Source organism: Equus asinus, chromosome 7 (genome assembly GCF_041296235.1).
Source record: "Equus asinus isolate D_3611 breed Donkey chromosome 7, EquAss-T2T_v2, whole genome shotgun sequence".
Classification (NCBI taxonomy): Eukaryota; Metazoa; Chordata; class Mammalia; order Perissodactyla; family Equidae; genus Equus; species Equus asinus.
In genome coordinates this window covers 21,153,352-21,175,113 of record NC_091796.1, presented here as the reverse complement: position 1 = coordinate 21,175,113, position 21,762 = coordinate 21,153,352, and the positions used below count along the sequence as shown (strand labels likewise).

At 37.5% G+C, this 21,762-nt stretch overlaps 1 protein-coding gene across 50 annotated transcripts in view; it reads right to left on the bottom strand.

Moving 5' to 3' along the window:
- The window catches only part of TCF4 (transcription factor 4), a 343,772-nt gene that overhangs the window by 26,117 nt on the left and 295,893 nt on the right, over nt 1–21,762 (bottom strand). For 33 of the 50 annotated variants that reach the window (XM_070513021.1, XM_014846921.3, XM_070513014.1 and 30 more), the window contains 5 exons: nt 20,096–20,229; nt 13,989–14,121; nt 6,259–6,326; nt 5,047–5,125; nt 2,669–2,745 (listed from right to left, as the gene is read on the bottom strand). In XM_070513021.1, coding sequence (XP_070369122.1) covers nt 2,669–2,745; nt 5,047–5,125; nt 6,259–6,326; nt 13,989–14,121; nt 20,096–20,229 — 491 coding nt within the window. The remainder of the gene's footprint in view (nt 1–2,668; nt 2,746–5,046; nt 5,126–6,258; nt 6,327–13,988; nt 14,122–20,095; nt 20,230–21,762) is intronic. The other 17 variants (XM_070513001.1, XM_070513017.1, XM_070513026.1 and 14 more) reach the window with 1 other exon arrangement.

Below are 21,762 nucleotides of genomic sequence, written 5' to 3'. Positions count from 1 at the left end.
ATGCATGCATAGGTTATATAAGTAAAACTTAAGTTGACACAAACCACACTTTGGGTTTCTGAATATATGTTTCCAATAAAGTCTGTTTCCTTAAAACGAGAACAAAAATAGTGTCCTTCCTAGAAAACTGAAAAAAAGTTAATGTTATAATTATAGTGTTATTTTTCATTAACAAAGTAAATTCAGTAATTCTTCCAGGACATTATAGTGTATGTATGCTATACTATATTGCATTAGCTTGAAAGAGAACTTAGATTTAATTTAGAAAAGAAAAACATTTATTGAATTTAAGGAACATTCTGGTAGGCGTTAGTTAACGATTTCAAACGACTAACAATGGAAAGATGACCAATTTATAGTTTCCCAACTAAATTATCTTCTTGAAGGCATATTTCCTTGGTCTCCTCCGTGGCATATGATATAACGCTAAGTGTCATGTCAGCGACAGGTAAATGCATACAGACTGTAATTTATTCAGAACTATCAATTTTTACCCATGTTTCTTGATTTCTATCTATTATCACCATCTTGTGTGTGTGTGTGCGGGGCCCCAAGGGGAAATCAAAATGGTTACAGGAAAAAATTACAAAAATTCTGTTACCCAAAGTAGTATGAGATTTCAAGACTGAAGAACCACAAAGACTTGGATCAATTGTTCGCCAGGCCTTCTAACTGATTTCAAAGCCCCTAGTATAGTATAGAATTCACTACCTTATACAATTAAATTATACAATTAAAAACCAAGAGACCTTTTTTCTTCATTCCAGCCATCAGGATTCCAGCTTTCTGCAACCAGATAAAGTCTATACTTATAGTTTTTGGTGAAGAAAAAGGACATGTAGATGTGTATTTATTTTTCTCGGTGTGATCAATAATGATATCAAATAGACATCTGCATTATCATTCTTTAGGGTGTACTTTAAAATACACCATTTCATTGGACACTCATTCTACATGTGTAAGGCAAGCAGGGGAGACATTATTATCCTTTCCATATAGATATGCAAATGAGGCTCAAAGAAATTAAGTGAGTTGATTACTCAGTGTCACACTGCCAGGAAATGGTCAATCAGGGTAGGACTCTCAAAAGTCTTTTGACTTCAAATCCAGTGCCTCTTTGTACCAGATCATGCTACAATCCACTTTGATTTCCAATAGGCTGTGCAAGCAGATGTATCAGCTCTACTGCATGAGAAAAACAATTTCTATGATTCTACACCGACGGGAAGAATGTGTATCTAATATAGTTAGTCTATGGTACTCAGCACTCTGACTTGGTGGGCTTTGGTGTTAAGGGAGCTCCCCTACACTCCCAGCTCTGTTACTTATGTGACCTTGGAAAAGTTGCTAAACTTCTTTGAGGCTGTGCTTCTTAATTTATAAAAACGGGAATGACAATATATACTTCCAAGTGTAAATGTAAACATGAAAAGAAATAATACAAGTGCCTATCTTCCTTGCTGGCTCACAGCTTCCTGGTGGAGAGAGAAGTTTCTGCTAGCAAAACCCCTCTTGAGTGTTGCAAATACAAAGAGAATTCAAGCTGTAGCTCACAACCATAAACCTAGTCTTTAGAGATCTATAGTTGGGCAAAACCCAGTTTTGATAGATGGGTCCTAAAGAATAACTGATGGAGGTAAACACTTAAAACACCTATGCCTTATTTGGATGTGGGCTGCAGATTAACTGGGCTAGGTAGGTGGTGCATATGCTGTCTCCCCCTGTGGTTGCTTTTCGTGCCTAAAATGCATAGCTGGATGACTGACACACCACAGCAAGGAAGGGCACAATGAAGGGGGAAATCCACTTTCATATTTTCATTTTTAGATCTTCCTTAATTTAAATAGTAAGCCAAAGGGAAAGGAAACTGAACCATTGACAAGACAACATTAAGTTAGATAGATAACTTTACGCCTTCTTCCATGTTCTATCTCAAAATATGGAGGAAAAAAGCGAAACTCAACCCTGAGGGACAGAAGAGCTCCTTGCTGCTCCCCCTCCCCATTTGATTCATATCTAGACAAAATACTGCACAGAGCAGTGCTGTTTCATGCATATTTCCAGCCCCATCCACTGCGAGCTGAGAAAGACTAGAGTGCCAGACACTGAATCATCATGTGAGTATTTATAATATTAATTACACCCATGGAGATTTTCAGCAAGTCCCTACTGGAAGAGCAGGCATTTAACGATATTACTAGATTTCTATGAGAACCAAAGTGACAGTAGGCTTTGTATTTAGAGGTCAAAAGGAAAACTACCAACCAGTTATTCTGGAAAGCAAAGCAGAGGTATATAGACTCTTCAAGTGTTCCAGCTATGCAGTTTCGCTGGAATTCCAGAACTCTCATATCAGGGAAGTTATTTAATCATTGACAGGGATCTTTCCCAAAGATGGGGAGGAGGCCATTATCCTTCTAGGGTTTTTAATTTCTTATCTGATCCTAGATGTTTAGAGCCCTGGGGCTTACACTGTAGTAGTATCTGGGTGACAATCTACAAACGAGAACAAGCATAATCTCATAACAGGCTCTCAGCAAACTTGTGTGCTTAACATCAACCTAAAGTTCTTATTAGTGAAAATAAGAATCTTGGAGAGTGAACTAGATGCAAAAAGAGAAACACGGTCTGAAAATGGCTAAAGGAGAGATGAGCGGGTAAGACTTACCAAAGAGTGTAAGGGTCCTTCATAATTAGGAGATGATGAGGCCTGTCCTCCATTTCTAGACCAAACAGCTGTGCCTGCTGATAGTAAAATGGGAATTACAATGAGATTCATATAATCTTAAAAATAATCTCACCAGCATCTTAAACAGTTCTTTCAGCAAAAGCAACACTGATTTTTCATTTGGACAATGAGGTAAATGCATGTAACCTTCCCATATAAGAATTTTTAGATGAAGAGAACATTTTAAATGTAAAATATGGAGACCTTACATAGACTCAGAATTCTCTCAGGCTTCCTCCTCTGAGGGGACATTTAATTGATTCTGAATTTGAGCCAGAGAAGGTTCCTGTGGAAGGAAAACTATCACCACATAGTCAAGGGACTTTTAAGAGCTCAAAGTGGGGTTTTTTTTTTTTTTTCCAGATCTTCACACAAGGCCAGTTTCTTAAACCAAAATTCTCTCACCAATGAGAAACAGCTTTGCTACTTGTTCTTAAAATGATCCTTAAGAAGGGATGAGCCTTCAGAAACTATTTAACGGAATGAGATTAGTTGGCAGGGATCCATTAAACCAGAAATTTAAAAACTCAATATAACAACAGTTATAAGTAAGTAGTTTCTTCCGGAAAAAATAATTTTTTAGGATCCACTAACTTGAAGGTAAAGAGAGATTGCTGCTATAATAAATATTACATGTCTAACCTACAAAATAAAAACAACTTTTAAATTTAAAATAATATACATTTGGGGTAGAAAACCAGGACCCCAAAAGTGGCATGCTCTAGTCTCTTTCTTCTAGAGCACTGCCATTTAGGTTTAGGGTATTTGTGGCATTTTCCCAAATGATTTGTGCATCATAACTTTCTCCTCCCATCATTAACCCAGAAGAGGAGTGGCAGAAGGGTGAGCCCCAGATTCTTGTCCAAGCTCTCAGATTGCTACTGGTGTAACCTCAGCAAGTCATGCACCCTGTCTAGGCCTTAGCACACTCATCTGTAAAATCAGAGCATTTGAATATATTACTTGTTCTCAAACTTTATTAGACCATAGAATTGTTTTTCCAAATTATTAAACAGATGAAATCAGAGCCACTTTGTTTGAAATGGGGAACTTGGAGTTCTCCCTGCTCAGATGCCCTCATCACCTGCCTCACTGGGCTGGAGGTTGTCTCAATCCTTCTTTGGTTCTGGACATTGACACTTGTGATCATTTTCCAGAGCCTAATAATATGCTAGTGAACCACAAGTATATAACAATCCTGAATCTTACTTTGCATTTCTGTCATGGGCAATGTTTCATTGCTGTTCCATTATCCTCTTAATATCATCTCTATTTCTTCCCAGCTTCAACTGTGTCTCTACGGACATATGGACTTCAAGGTCCTGCTACCACGCTCTCTATTCTGTAACCCCCTCATGCGGATGAAGGTTTGGAAAAGGCTGATGTTAATTCCCACCTGCACCACGGCCATCACCTCTGAAAGCTGTGTGGCAGTCTGAAACCTCCCATTCTCTACCAGAGAACCCAGTGTCTAATGGGCCATGTGAGCGCTACGTGCAGAGAATAATATAGGGTTCGAGGAGGCAATTTTTAGGCAAGTGATTCCACTATAAATTACAGTAAGGTCAGGTTTCAATCAGGTACAGATGTGATTTAGTTTTTTTTGAGAAGCCACCTGTCCTCTTTCCAAAGAGCAAAGACACACACCAGACAGGGCCTTCTGGAAACATTTATATTGGAAGGGCAATGAGCCTCTTAAACGGACCTCTGAAAAGTGAAATGCTTTACTAAGATAATTCAACAACTTATAATTTTCCTATTTGAAGCCATAGGTTATGTTAATTTGTTATATTTTAAAGGTAAACATCCCCTTTCACTCCCCACAATTACTTCACAATTTATTTACCAAATTACGGTTTTCCTCAAACATTTCAATGCCATGGAAAGTCTATGGGAATTTGGAAAGTCTAAAATTTCTGTAGGAATGATCCTTTTGAATAGTCTATATTCGATGACTATACATAGTCTATATTTATATTCATGGCTATATTAACGGGGTTTTCCCCTTTGAGATGTTTCGTTGGAATATATTACTCTGTTGAGTGTCTTCTACAGAGCTAAGAAAAGCTTAAGAAATACATTTTCCATATGATTGTGTATTCTAAAAACATCTAATTTTTAAGAAAGGTTTTGGATGTACACAGCTGTATGTCACACGGCAGTCTCTCCCTCCCACTCCTTTCTATTTGTCTGTTGGGGGATATTATGTTTTGAGCTTTTGGAGGGAGCGGGTTTCCATCTACTAGAACAGGAAGTACAAGGGGGAAACCATTCTCATAAACTGGTACTATGATGGAATGGGCTTTAAAGTACAGTACCTGAGAGAGAAGGAGGAGAGCCAACAGGAGTTGAAGGGTTTGATGAAAAGCTGTTGTTAGTGTGATCTGGAGAATAGATCTTAAAACAGTGGGGAGAAAAAAAAAATCAAACCCTCATTCATTAGGAGTAAATCATCAACAACTTGTTAAATGACAAAGTGTCAGTGCAATTTGTTTAAAAATGATCAGTTACAAAATATATTTAACAATCAACTATATAGCACCAATAGTCTAAGACGAAAAACTTAACACAATTTCTTTAATTTTTCAAAAGAAGAATTATTGAGGTCCTAGAAGGTAGTGGGGAAAAAACTGGACTGGGGGGGTCAGCAGACTTCAGTTCTAGTCCTTTTCCTATCAGGGCTGTGTGGCCATGGGCAAGCCAAGTAGATACTCGAAACCTCCCTTCCTTCCTCCACAAAAAAAGAGGGCAGACAGTATCATCTCTAAGATTTTTATCCAACTCTTTCTTCACTATGACTAAGCCATTTCATTCCAAGGCATAAGAATGCCCAAATTACATAAAAACTTTTACTTAGGTCGCAAAACTCACAGAAATCAAACTTCTTTTATGCTCCCAAAGGTAAGAAAAGACAAACTGAAGAGATAAAATGTTCGAACAACAAATCTCCAATTACATTCGCAAATGACCATGTTTAGCTTTTGAAGACAATAAATAAGATGGGCCACGTTGTCACTAGTGAACATGCAAGAAATGTTGAATTCTAGTCTCCTGGCACCGGGGGAGGCAAGGCAGAGAAACTGAGTCCCCAGGTGCCAATAATGTGACAAGGCCTCAAGGACCTCAGTTATGATCATTTTTTTAAAAATGCCTTTTCTGAAGTGTTTTAGAACAGCCCCTTGCAAAGTCAGTCTTAGCTGGTCAATGGGTACCCATGTGCCTTTAGAGAAAAAGAAGAAATCAAGAGAGAAGATCTATGCACCTAAATGCCCTGAGAACATCCACAAATCCATAATTGAGGACTGCTTAGTACCACAGTAAGGAGACAAGATGGAGGAGACCAGCCACAAATGGGAAGCTTCAGACTCTCTCCTCACATTTTCCCATGATCATTATGCAAGAAGGCTAGCATTTCCAAAAAAATCAAAGCTATTTGCCATTCATTTTCTAAAATTCCAAATGTCCACTTCTGATTAAAGTTCACCCTTCTACAATGGTGCATATGAAGTCCAAAATCAACATTGCCTCACCGAAGCAAGTGCTTTGCCCAGAGCATCTCCAGTCTGGGAGCTGCCTGCTGCCCCGCTTCCTCTATTTGCTGCAAAAACAAAAGGCAGAATATGAAAAACCAGGCAGTGAGACGTCTAACAATTCTCTATTCCTGGTCCATTTACTCACAATTTAATTGCATTTTTAATGCTAATTACAACACATTAATATTTAATTAGCATTAATTTGTTTGCCGAGGTAGATGTCAAATATATTCATGTTACATTTTTTACAGATAAAATATAAACGTGACACCTTGGTTTCAAGATAAAGTGTTTTAGTTGCTATTACTTTCCCCCTTGTTGCTGATGAGGAGTGAGAGAGGAATGTGGCAAGCGAGCCACAATGAAGTTCATTGCAAGAAGTGGAAAGCACTTTCAGGTCTCTCAAGTCCTCAGTTTGGCTTTTCTTTATATTTTATACACTAAATTGAATTATCTTCATGAATCACTTATATCTTCTTTCAAATAAAAAAAATTGATACATAGCAAAATGAGGTACTCCTCTCAGAGTTCCACAGTAAACAAACAAAACATCTAATAGGTCTGACTTCCTGGGAGAGAAAATAATTTTTAATATCTTAAATAACATATATTCTCCACATATTTAAGCCTCTGTTGACATTTTAAAATTTTGAACTATTATGCTACTAAAAGTGGATATGTCCTCAAATTCCAGAGATAAAGTCAGTGTACATATTCATGAAGCTATCTCTATCATCTTAAAACCTTTTTATCAACAAATAAACAAAGAGTACTGTTAATAAAAAGATGTAGATTCTAGTATATAATTTAATGCCAGCTCTATTTAACAGTATTAATACAATGCCTGCAACATTTGGTATGTTACATTTATTAAGGCCTCAACATTAGCAAATAGCCACAGTATTTAAATAAAACCTATTAAACTCCAGGAGATGTAAAATAAGAAAAGGAAATTTTAAATCAGCCGATTTAATCCAAGTAGAATTTCATTGTACATTTATATAATTTTCAAAAATTCCCAGCCCTATCCTTGAGTCAGGAGAGCACCCTTGCTGGCAAATGTCTGTTTCCAGATCTGTAAAATGGAGTAGTGGGGTCAGATCCCAAGTGGTCAAATTCTCTGCTTCTTTACGTTGCAATTTCCTTCTCCTGACCTCTGCTTAGCATAGTTAAATTATGCTTGTTATTTTTATATATTTACATGTTGGGTATGTCAGTTAGATAATCTTTTGATGTGTGCCTTATTTGGTTAACAAAACCCACAACCATATTCATTCGTTAATTACTAAAACTGAAAGAAAACTGATATGTGATAAAAAAAAAACAAAACACAGTCACCTTCTGACAAAGCCTATTCTTTTTCATATCACAAATTCATACTATTAAAAATATCTTGGTTATTAGCACTAAGGATTATATTATAAGCAAATTCTTTGAAATGAGCATCTGACATTATACAGATGAGCTAGTGGAAGGAATTCACAGATATCAAGAGTATTAAAAATACTTAATATAAGAGATAGCTGAAATTACATCTGGTGTGAAAGTGAAAATTTCTGCTTTAAGGAGTTCTTTAAAAACTAAAAACAAAATAATAAAGATTTTTGAAAATACAGAGAGCAGGAACTTTTTGCAGTATGTATTACCATGGTATTTGGGGGCAATTATACATATATTTCTTCCTAGAGGCAATATTATCACACATACATAAAAATTAGATTTATCAGTTAAAATAATTTGTGATATCTGCTTGATTAGAAAACAGATCTTCAAGAAATGAAAGTTCAGAGCCACACTGGAAAAAATTACAATATCTAATAAAGAATTTAAACCCAAATAGGACAAGATATTGTCTCAATTACAGTTAAAATTTGCTACCACAGTAGCTTTCAAAAGATTAATTCTTCCTCTGAGCAACTTTAAAGTGAAGGTAAGTGTTTAAAAATATATTTTCATGAAACCAAACAGAAGGAATTGAAAACAAGAGACATATTTTAGGAACATTTAAAAAATAAATTATATTCAGCCTAAAAATCACACTTGAGAAGAGACAAGATATGATCACTACGATTACTTTCATTCTAGCCATTCCTAACTAAACTATTAGTGCCTATTTTAAAGAGGGAGATAGATGTTAGGACCGAGCAAGCAGAAGAAAAATTAGAATCAACTCCTTACCTCATGTTGTCATGAAAATGTTTCAGAAAACTACAAAGGCTACTCATGGAAGCCACTGATAAGAACAGACTATTTTTTAACTTGAAGCCATTCTACCTTGCAGCAGCTGGAGAGCCAAACCCAGAGCTTAAATTTCAAAGCAGTTTATTGAGGCCAGTCTGCCCTTTCGCTTGGAATGCCTTTTGTTCTGTTCCAGGAGACACGTTTTCAAGAGTCCCTGAAACATGTTAAGCTACGTGGGTTTTTCTCTTAAAGATTTCTCTTTTTATTCATGTGACTGATATGTCAAAGGGCATACGTAATCAGAAAGTGAATATATTTTCAATGCTCAAATGGCATAATTTCTACTGAGTAATGGGTCATCTTTAGCAAAACACACTTCTAATTAAACTTGTGCTCATCAAGTCCACCTTTTCGTCTTTAATGTAACAGGATTTGATTACTATTCTAGGCCTGAGTTTTTGTCAACTCATATTACTGGAAGTTACCAAAATGCCTATATAATAGAAATAAAGATAAAACTTTTGCCCAAGTCTACTTGGTAAAGACTGGATCGATTTCTCAAGCTATCTTAGCTCTAATCAATTTCTCTTGCTCAAGAGAAAAAATAATCAGTCTCTAAGTAGGGCTGTAACATAAATATGAATAGAAGATGAGCGGTTATTAAGAGGAACTGTAATTTTGTAGGAGGATTCAACACTGCCAGCCACCCAAGCATTGTTCAGATGGCTTGAACACAGGTGCTGTTGCTGGCTAGAAGATGGAGCAGAAAGAAAGGTTTGGTATCTTCGGCTACATGTTGGACCACCCTTGTTGTCAATCCCACTTCGGGGAAATGGCAATTCCCATTAGAACACACCCTAATCAAAACACCAGGATGAGCAGTGCCTGGGGATCGACTACTGAAAATCAGAATTTGGAAAATGTGTTACCCCTTTATTGCATACCCATAACCTCTGGCTGGAAACATCATGACAATATAAAAGGAAGAAGAAATGCAATTCATAGTATATCTGCCTGAAAGAAGATGACTGCTTTAAAATTTTGTTTTTCTGAACTGTGTCCAAATGACCCCCATGTTATTAAACTATCAGAAGCAGCAGAACAATGCCATGAGCTTGTCTATAAAGATGACAAAAGAAGGAGGATTTCCAGCACTCCCACTACGTATAATTTTAGAATAAAAACTCAAATGTAAGCTCCAATGCACTTATTTTCAGCAGGAGGGACTCCTAGGAATTCAGGGGGGAAGTTGGGCCCCATGACCATGTGCAGGAAATGGACGAGGAGACAAATCAAACTAGTTTATTGTTCTCTGTTGGTGGTCTTTGTAACTAAGATGCCACGACACTGCTGGATAAAATTCATATTACTTTTACACTCTGCCTATTCATCACTCAGCTGTATTTGAAGGCTCAAGATTCTCGTAAAGGACAAAGTGAATATTATGTGACTATTCTAATAATAAAATTACTGTGAAACTAAGTCCTCAAGAGGAAACGGACATTATGTTTCTACTGGAAAAGCCACACACTAAAATGCATCATGTCATACAAACATGTCATTAGAAGTGAAAGTTGTAAGCCAGATTAATTCATGAAACAGATAGATATCCCAGGGTAATCTTTAGCATATGTTGTACTAAATCAATCTTGGTAGTCTGTTCCTTCAACACTGTTTGGTTTGAGGTTTAAAAACATGGGAAATACCATGAATTAGAAAGCAGGCCAGTTAAAGACTAATAAAACAATAATAGTTATTATAACCATTATGCGAGTTGTATGCCCAGTTCCCTGGGAGGGGAAGGGAGGGTGTGTAGCCCCAGACCACAAGGGGTCACACCCTGGGAATGTATACAAATGGTATTTCCCAGTGGGGAACTGGAGCACTCTCCTCCTTGAGTAGTCTGAGGGGACTGTGCTGTCACGGTCCGGGGTCCTTTTTTCTATCCTCTATAGCTGGTATCTAATCACTTACTACACTTCCTCCTCTGTATGCATGCTCACATGCAGAGGCATTGGTCTGTTACTGCTTCTGAAGAGCTTTAGGAATAAATTCAAAAAGCTCCGATGGTGGTAGTTTCTGAAGCCCCTGGACTTTAGCTTCTCTCCTTCACTGGGTGCTACACCAGTTGAACTACTAGGAATTCACCCCGTGTGCCATCCATTACATTCATATAATTCCAGGGTGCTTAATAGACTCTTGCAATTCAGAAATGTCTAACGTAATCTCCAGAGCTTGCTGGCAAGGCTTCAGAGAAAAGTCGTGGACTATACACCACAAGTAAAATACTTTATTCTACAATTCTCTGGAAAATCCATGGATGAACAAGACACTTAAAAAAATCATTAATATAGACTAAGCAAGCTTTGTCATTCCTAAGCATTTCTCAAAAAATGATATTGGGAATTAAAGGGCAAAAGAAAACAAAGCAAGAAACAATGGTCACTCCTCCAAGTCAAACGCAAGCCATTCCCCAAACCTCAGTGAGCATCTGTCAAGCATCTTTGAGATGCAGAGGACAGAATCAGAAGCAAAAGAGCATGGTTCTCGAGAGGTTACTTTCTGATGGTTCTAGAACTTACACCTTACTCCACATTCATTTTACTGTTCTATGATCAGTTCAGGACAGTTGAGTTGACTGCCAGGAAGACACATTATAACATGAAACTGAGAGATGCGGCAATGATCTTCTGAATTGAAAAAGCAGCTTCCTAAGACGTCATCGCCATTTATGAGAACATTGCATTGCCTTGCAACTTTTCACCAAGAAAACTTGAAAAATGTGATGTCCATGTGTTAGTGCTCGAACCCCATTCTTACGGCATTAGTATTGCTCACAGTCATTTTCTACAGAATCATGTGTGTAATCTCAAACATGTGTCAGGCTATGTGTTCCCTATTTACCAATTATTTAATTAGCTCTGTTTGTTCTTTGAGATACAGGCAATGTAATATTTCTTTATTTCCTGCATTTCAGAATGAGTGAGTAGATGCCAAATATTTTCAAAAGTCTACAGATGTATCCTATTAATCCACACTGTTTGTTAGGGAAGTGTCACTAACATCAGAAGAGAAATCTTCTTGTTACATAGACATGCTGCCATCTCTGACTTCTACCACACTCTAATAATCGAACCAAAACCTAAGAGAATAAAAGTGCAAAGAAATCTGAGCTACTCAGATACCGTGTGATACTAAGGCTTATGATCACACTTAAATTTTCCTCTGTATTTTAACTTAAGGAATTAGAGGACATATTATGTTAAGGGAGAACACCCTAGACTATTCTCCCTTGAAGTAATCTTAAAGTAATAACTGTATTTATATGCAAGTTAATAAAAGGTCTGTTCCTCCAAAAAGCTGAATTACCATGTCTACTTAATTCCTGAAAAGATTATAAAGCTTTCTCACATTCTGTTAGTAGACTGTAGCAAGAACACCTATGATTATGGAATAATTTATGTAATAAAATTGTTCCTAAAAACCTTTTCCTGGTTCCAAAAATCTCATACTTTTCCCTTTTAAAACTGTATCTCCTTTATTATTGTCTAAACCCTCCCTCCACTTAAACAGGACCCTGTGGTCTGTATAAGTTAAGCCCATCTTTAGCATACAGTTGAGCCCATCAGTATGTGGAAGCCTCTTACTGCTCCATCCTGCCCAGACTAAAGGAAGAAGCAGAGCAGACATTCCTGTTTATCCACAAGCTAATGATGAGCCACCCAGCTTACATAAAGCGAATCCCATTCCCACTGAGACTCGTGGCTTCGCTGCCCACAGCTCATGGAGGACGATCACATCATCTCATAATAGCTTTCTTCCCAAGTCGTAGTGCCTCTCCCACAGGAAGACTGTTGTGCAAATCAATCAACAAAACTTTTTTTCAAACAGTGCTGAAGCCTGTTTTCCTCAACTCAAGCTTTTGCTCCACCTTTATACCTTCCTAAAAAAGAAAATTACTCAAACCACAAGTAGACAGGAAATCTGTCGTGTAAGAGGATGAATGACCGGTCATCCTTCTTTATAAGTAGACCTCATGACTACAGAAAGGGGCTTTCCATTTGTCAAACCACACTGAAGTGAAATATGCTTTTCTCACTCTTTCAGTTCTGCACTTCTTTCTTTCTTCTTGTTTTTCAAATCTGCCCAAACTGCATTGATACTAACAAAACTTCCCCATATGACCTCTGTTCATAGCTCTCCAAGGTCAAACTGATGCAACACATTTGTAGAAGCTCTGTTAGGAAAAGTTACAGAAATGGAAACTCTTTCCTAAATTTGCTTCTTAGTGAGACATAATGCCAAGGGCTGCTACATGGCTCATCTCAAGTGTGAAATATATTATTGAATAAGCAGTGAGTGTATTACTTAGGCAGAATTATATTTGCAACATTTCAAAACACATCTCTTCTCTTTCATCAAAAACTCTCCCACATAAGTGATTCACACCACTTTCCAAAGTTCCATAGACTATCTAAGGAAAGGGAAAAAACTGCAAAGAGCTAAGAGAATCAACGGCAGGCTTATTCTGTCACACATTCTTCTCTCTAAAACATACAGTTAGTGCACTCATCAGTGACCCACTGGAAGTGATCTTAAGGCCAAGCAACGTGTGGGTCTGAGCTAGAATCAGAGTAGTGGTGACCAGCGATGGCTGAGGTTTTAATAAGACCGTGGAGCATCAGGCTGTGCTGCTCATCTGAACAACAAGGTTGTCAAAGGCGGATTCAGAAGGGGGTGGCTGCTTCCTCCTCAACCCGGACTCTTTCCTCCAGGGGCAGCTGGAGATCCTGCCTAGCTCTTCCCACAAGGGCAGAGTGCTGGTGGAGGAACCATATGTCCTAGGGAGAGGACCAAAATGGACATCAAGAAAAATGAGAGGATGATGGCTCAGTTCATTTGGCAAGAGCATTCTGCTTGGGCCTTAACTCCTTAGTAAATCTGCTTGAGAAAAAGCAGTAAATAACTTCTGGCCCACTGATGCCCAGGGATCTCCTCTCCCATACGTTAGCAAACACTCCTTCCCTTCTCAAGGATTCCACAACACCACTGTCTCCAGAAAGCGAAGCCATTTAGTTATTAAAGATCACCTGTGAATTTCACATGAACTAGTCTTCAGAAGGTAGTGGTGTGTCATTGTTAAGAGCTTAGCACAGTGATGGGAATTTGGGAAGTGGTTAACAACTACTATTAAAAGTTTATAATACGCCCTCATCTCACTAGTCTTCAGTGGTTCGTCTTATAAAGTTGACTTTGTTCGCAGTTGACAGTGTGAGAAGCAAGGTAGGTTTAGTCTATTTAAATCCTTATTCAATCTAATGACTCACATGCACAAAGTAGACAAATTTCATTTTCTTGTGACAAAAAATTTGATTATGCTCAAGCCAATGACTCTTTCTATTTGGTTCATTTGTTTGTTCATTCAGTTATGTGACAAATATTCATTGCCTGATTGCTGTTCAATTATGAGAGGAATAAAAGAGGTCCCTTATTATTAAACCCTGACGTTGATTGTCGGCATCAGAATCGGCACTTCCATGACTCACCCATTATACTGTCTGTCCCGTTGGCAGGAGGCGTACAGGAAGAGGTGCTGTAATGGTTTGTACCACTACGGTGGAAAGTGGACATCGGAGGAAGACTGGAATTGATGTCTGCTGAGGAGTGTGATGGATAGCTCTGCAGCAAGAAGCAGAAGAAGGAGGCCATATTTAACCATCAAATATTTAGCGGGTAAGTTTTCTAATACTTCTTTCAGAACTCTCTGTTTTGCAATGGAGACAGCCCCTAGAATTTCAAAATATCCAAGAATACATCTTGCTTAGATCTGACAGCTTTCATTTTTCGAATAATAAAATATAAAGACACATAGTTGGTTTGGGTTTGCATCAAATATAGAGGAATACAAAGGAAACACAGGACACTGAGAAACGATCACGATCTTTAAACTGAAAAATTACTGCTTAAAAGCACCTTCAAGAATTCAGCAACACAAAAGACCGTCTCTACTACTATTTTTTTGTATGGCCTATTATCAAGAGAGATTCCAAGACAATGAATAAAACAACATCATGGCCCGCAGGGTTTACATTATACTTCATCCTGAACTTCTGGACACTAAATAGCAGAGTAAACAATCTGAAATCCTCTTCCTGCCAAAGTGGATTATCTTTTTGAACTCCAGCAAGAACAAAATGGTAACTGAAAAATTTAAAAAGCACTAATGATTAAATATCTCTCTAAAGTATCAATATGTAAAGCCTTAAATTAATGACTATGTTGAATTGAATTGGAAAAATGAACTGAGAATGACTTATTTGATTTCTTTCTTTACATGACCTCTCCATTAGCAATCTACCACATGGCTGACTATGAAAGAAGAAGATCTTCTACACAGGAACGTTTGGTTTAAGGTTTGGCTTTGAGTTTGATTATTATTACTAGTTGCCCAAAGAAGTTGCTTTGCTCGGGGCGTATCACAGTGCCTGTAAGCTGGCAAATTAGTTGCTACCCATCCATCTGCTTGGGAATGAGCAGATCACTAACAGGGATATGGGTATTTACAAAAACACATTGAGCTATTTTCCTTTTCAAGATAAAAAGTAGCTTAAAAAGTTATTCTCATAGGCATGTGAAAAACATCTCTTCACATGTTTGTGCTACAGATGTGTAAAGGAAAAATATTTAAATTAAAATATCCTTTGTCCATATAGGTAATACATTAATAGGCTATGGATCTTTATTATATCATTATTAGAGATTCTGCTAAAATTAGAGATTGAATATGGTGCTGAAAATCAGGGGCACTTAAAGACCGGGGCTTTATTCACAAGGAGTGAACCCCCCGTGTCTTGGTATTTTCCTATTTATTTTGTGAGGCTCATCTTGGGTTCTATCTCTTCCTTGAGGATTCCTTACTTCTTCCAGCTCTTCCATCATCTCTTCTCTCTGAATCCCTACTGCACTTACATTCTGTACTGTGCCATTCAACACTTCATTATATGCTGCCTTTCACTGCTTTCTCTTTCAAATGCATTTCCACTTATAAGGTAAACTCTTTAAGGAGAAGAAATAGAGCTCATATCTCTGCATCCCACGACTTGTGGTTGGGTGCTAACACATAATTATCCTATATACTCAAAGAACAACTGGTTATTGGTTAGCATTTAATAAATAGTGGATTGAAATACTACTTATTTGAGAGATAACTAAACAGTTCAAAAAATGCAGAGCTAATGACATGGTGGATGCCTTTGAACATATTACCTCTGCACACCCCAAGTAGTCCAACTGAAAAGTCAACTTCAGGGAAAAAGTTGAGATGATGCCCTTAAACCTTTCCAAGTTCCCTAGAATGCCTTTCAAGCTTGTAAATTTCATGGACTTCTCTGCTTCATCAAAAAATTCCTTAGGCCACCTGTTAAACTCATTCCTGCTTTCCACTTACAGAGTATCCCAAGTAGTCCACAAAATTTTCTCCAAAGAATGATAGAGTGGGCCCATGCCATAGTACAGCGTACCTGAAAGACTGGATATGCCATGGAACACCAAACTTAGAAGAGCTATTTCTGCTCAAGAGCCAAGGACCATAATAATGTGGAGAAAAGGAAACAGAATATGGAAAAAGAGATGGGTTGACTTCATCTCTACACAGTCCTATTCCACGCTGAGCTTCCGAAGAAGAGAAACTTTATAAATCAGTCCCAAGTATGCAAAAATCAAAACAGAGGAAAATAACTTTGAAAAATATTTAAATAACTATAATAATCACAGGATGAGAGGAAAAAGATGGTCACATCAGGGCGAATTTTTAGACTCTTTTAACTTGGTTTAAAATGGGCAATAAATCAGGATTTGACAAAGAGTTAATACTGAGTTCAGAGAATAAAGACAAGTTCTTCCCCATAATTTTCATGGGGAAACCAATGCAATCCATGTAAATCAGTTATTTTTAGAGACTCATAGAAAATTAGATGCTGAAAGAAATTAATGAGATCTAGAACTAGGTTATTTTACAAGGAAAAGTATCTTGCAAACGACTGTCACTCAAAGACATAATAAATACACCAAAGAGAATATTAGTGATATGTCATTAATGTCTCTTGTAGAGTATTTAGAGATCAACTGTAAGAGGTCCCTGTAGTCTCTCTCACTCCAGCTATTAATACTGTCCGCCCTACTTGCTACAAAGGGAAGGGAAAGGGGAAGTGTGATAAAGTGTTATGGTTTTACATGCCCACTATTTGTTTATTTATTTTTACTTATGATACCCAATTATAGTGTATTTGGAGTCTATTGATAGAGTAAGTGTTAAAAATGTTACCATTAGTGATGTTTTTATCAACCTATGGGTTGATAACTCAAAGATCAGAAAATATAATAATTGGCAGCACATACTAAGAATAAAATCAAGCTTTGGGCTAAAGCAGGGTTTTACAACCTCGGCACTATTGAGCTTCTGTGCCAGATCTTTCTTTCCTGGGGAGGTAGGGGCTCTTCTGTGCATGCCAGTATGTTTACCAGCATCCTTGGCCTTCACACGCTAGACTCCAGTAGCATCTACCCCCCCAAGCTGTAACATCACAATATGTCTCCAGATATTACTAAACGTTCCCTGAGGGGTAAAATGGCCCCAGTTGAGAATGACCGGGGGAAGGGTTTACGTTACAAAAAAATAAGACAACAAAATTTCCTCTATATTAAAATTCCAGACTCCTGGGACGATTTCACTCTGTGGTGTTAAGACTGTGCCTAAACCATGCCAGACAGCAAGGACTCTATCCTATTTTTAAAAAGAACTCTGCCGAGTCATTCCAAACTTAAATCTTCTACAACAACCCATTCCAAAGCTTAACCACGAACTCCAATCTCCTCAGTGATTTTGTATGTGTATCTGTGGCATAGTAGTGATTAGCTGTGGGAATGTGTTGTAGAGGCTGAAACTGTGAAGGGACTTAAAGAATCAAAACTGGTGACTTGACAGTTGCTACTGAAATGTGTGGATTTTTAAGCTCTATAATTACACATTCTATTATAAGACAGTATAAAGTGATGAAGGCAATAATGTTTCTAAAAAGTTTCACCTTTAAAGACATACTAATTTGGCCAATTTTTACCCAAAATAACCCAAGGAAAGCTCTCTTCTTTTTCTCAAACTATTCCTTTGCTCAGTATGGGACTGGCCAAAAGCTATGGATGACAATTGTAAGGAACTACCCTTCTTTTCAAGTGAAAGGACATGAACTCCCTACTGCGTACGCAAATTATTCTCAATCAGTGTCAGATTTTTAAAAGTCACTTCAATAAGAGATTTTCTTATGGTTAAATATGAAATTACAATGATTATTAGATACAATAATACAACAGTTTCTCCTTCAGTGAGAAAATTCATTAGGATACATTACCAGAGACCTAATTCATTTACCCTTTTTTAAAACAAAACCCCTAATCTCTTAAGATCTGCCAATTTCAAGTGAAGAATGAAAACCTTGTGTTTCGTGATGGGTAAATGACATTTTACAAGTATAGCATCTGATACAACCTATTGGGTTACTCCTTCAAAATGATCTTTTTTCCTGGTTGATAATAGTGTTCTGCTTCAGCAAATTTTTTTTCTAAAAGGACTGCAGTTGGTTTCCTTTTTAAAATTATACTTTTTGTGCATTTGAGCACATTTTAAAGATACCTCCCCCATGCAGTGAAGTTGACTGGGATAAAATCAACTCAGATCAAAATGTTAGAATATGATAGAGAAAGAAAGAAATCAACATAGGAGGGAAGAGAAGTAAATGTCAAATAGACAACTCTTAAAAGGACTGAAATTCCAACCTATTAGTATAGTGTCCAAATCTTTTGTCACCAAAATTTTCTTTGCTTATAGGACACATGTAGTTTTGATCATGAGTCCTTAGAGAGGTGGAAAATGATGATGGAGAAATAAAAATATTAGCCAAGAAGAAATTCTAGTATAATTATAGTTGATATTTCTCTAAGCTTTCAATCTAAGACTTCCAAGTAGGAGGTGGGAGAAGAGGAAATTTGAAAGTAATTCATCTGCTGTTTACTGAAAATGTGCTGAAATTTGAGAAATGTTGTGATTTACAAATTCAAGCTTGGGAGAAGATATAAAAAGGCCAATTCCATCTCTGTCATCTGTTTCTCAATAATGGATAAGCTAGTCGACCACACAGTGTCTCTGTCTCCAGAGCTAACTAAACAGGTATTTTCAAGCATATCAGAAATCTTAACTTCTGGAAATGTTTTAGGTTGCCAGAATAGGATATAAGTCACCTTTTCTTTTTTCTTTTTTTTGAGGAAGATTAGCCCTGACCTAACTACTGCCAGTCCTCCTCTTTTTGCTGAGGAAGCCTGGCCCTGAGCTAACATCATGCCCATCTTCCTCTACTTTATACATGGGATGCCTATCACAGCATGGCGTGCCAAGCGGTGCCATGTCCGCACCCAGGATCCTAACCGGCGAACCCTGGGCCGCCGAGAAGCGGAACGTGCAAACTTAACCGCTGCGCAACCGGGCCGGCCCTAAGTCACCTTTTCTATATCTCTGGTGGTTGAGCAAAAGAAAGGGAAGACCATAGGAATCCAGAAAGTACTATTTCCTACATCCGAACAGAAAAAGAAACATAAATCTGGGTATTAGGAGAAGAAAAATGGAAAAATTACAAGATGAAGAGGAGTGATGTAAGTATCACTGAGGACCACTGGATTTGTCACACCCTTTTGCATTTGCAGGGTTAGAGGTTCATACATTTTTTAAGCTATTTTATTGCACAAGGGACTCAGTTCCACATTATCTGCATCCCAAACCTAACTTATGATCCAGAAGTACTCTCTCCTCCATTTAACGAGGGACTTAAGTTCATAAGTGGATTCTGAGGCTAGAAAAACATCAGATGAGTTGCTTCCTCTGGGAGAAAGAGACATACTAGGATGGAGGAATGTAGGTGATGAGTAGAGTAGAAACTTCAATAATGAAAGAAAGACAACATTCTACAGCCCAGCAATCTTCAATTAGAGAGCAGCAAAAGAGAGTATCAGGGGGATATTGGGCACTGTGGAATTAAAGCTAAAACACTGAAAAGTGGGAAGCTGATAGAGAAATCCCATGGTTGCTGTCACTGATGGGACTGGAGAAAACATGAGCTCCTTCCTTCGGGTGTGCCACACCAACTCAAAGCTGTGCCAGCAACAAGAGCCACTCAAGGGGAAATGGAAACGCCTGTGGGTGACGCACATAACCCACCCTCAAAGTCTACTCACTGTCACTCCACTCTGCCCCCTGCAGTATATCCTTCAAAACTACACACAGCAAAAATACAACAAGGAACCGCCGTAGTTGAGATTCTGCAACTCAAATAGTGTGTATTTATGCACCAAAGGGAGCTGACATGGTGATAAAGTACAGAGCAAAACACGATAAACAGAAGAGCAAAGACAAAAAGAATCTGGAAGGGCTTACAAAGGTGGTCTGATTTAGTTATGTCTTTGATCACGGAAACAATACAACTGTAAGAATAATGTTGTGTACCATTTTTATATTCATTTACAGAGTCCTTGTGTACACGCATAGAAAGACAGAGGATGAGATTTAATAAAGTGGCTGTGTTCTCCCCATTACCAAGTAAATCTGCCTTACCAAACGCTCGTGTGGATGCAGGCTGCAGTAGCTGCTAGACTGTGGAATATGAGAAGAATTGCCCAACATTCCTCCGTAGCCAGGCTGATTCATCCCACTGGAGGAGCTCCAAGGGTCACTGCTGTGATGGCCATCTGTAAAGGACAAAAAAAACCATGACTTTTCTGAGGCATTCAGCCTCGCCTTATAGAAAAGGGTTTTTTCACATACTCGAAAATGACTGCCTGGTGTGTATTCATCTTTGTGTTGGTTAGCTGATTACATCAGAAGATAGTCATCATTATTTTTTTCCCAAGTGGCTCTATATTGCCAAACAAATATAAATATTTAACATAGTTAAAGTGTTCTTAGTAAAAATTCCAACTGTAAAAAAGGACAACAGAACACATTTCTACATAGAATTATGTCAAATCAGCAAGATAGCTAATACTAAAGGAAAAACATTTCTTACAAATCCCCTGACCTCTTTTTCTATGAGAACTAACTAAAAGATTTAATTGTTCCTAAATTTTTGGGTGAAAATAAAATACTTGAGACATTACAGAGTTGATAAGTTTACAAATTTTAAAAGCATAGAAAGAAATAAGTAATAATAAAAAACATCTCAGATTGAAAAGACGATTTCATTCATGTAAGATAAATAGTAGACAGAATTAAAGTTGGAATTACACTATGGGATATAGGAAGAGGACTCTCAAATATATAGTTCTCAGTTTTTGTTTTCTTTTTAAATTTTTATTTTTGGGATATAGTTCTATATCTATTTTATGCCTTCGGTAGCAATTCAAAGAGTACACGCACATATCATAGGTGGATATTATGTTATAGTCAATTTTGAGAACCTCTGGATTTATATTATTTATAAACTATTTAGAAAGTTAAAAAGTTTAAAAAGAATCAAAGTTAAAAAGAGGTTTAAAACTATATCGAAATTATCTGAAGTATCTTTTAATATCCAGTTCATCTTTGAAAACATTCCTACAGATTTTTTTTTCATTCTCTGAGCCTATTGGCCTAGGGGTTACTATCAGAGATTGCTATTGTTTGGTTTGGGTTCCTCAAAATAAGAGGTAGGCGAGGGGGCAGAATCTATGTTACTGCTGAATTTATTCAATTTTTCCCTCCTTCAATAGTTTAACAAAAATTATTGAGTGTCAGATATATACCAGGTCATCAACTAGGTGTACACTGTATGGCAGGTATTATTTCCATGAAAAGAAGATTATATTCACCATACATTTTATTTATAAAGGCCTTTTGAAAATTTAGGCAATAGGCAAGTTAAATCTGGCACTATATTTCACAAACTTTTTTTTCACTGTGGTTTTTCTTTGTTTTGTTTTGTTTTTTTGGTGAGGAAGATTGGCCCTAAACTAACATCTGTTGCCATTCTTCCTCTTTTTGCTTGAAGAAGATTGCCCTTGAGCTAACATCTGTGATCATCTTCCTCTATTTTATATGTGGGACGCCTGCCACAGGCTGGCTTGATAAGCGGTGCGTAGGTCCAGTGCCTGGGATCCGAGCCAGTGAACCCCTGGCCGCCGAAGCAGAGTGCACAAACTTAACCACTGTACGACCGGGCAGGCCCCTTTCACTGAGTTTTTAAATCCAGAGGTGAGAGTTCAGAAAAACTGGAATAGTTTCAGGACAGAGAGGAATAATCTGTA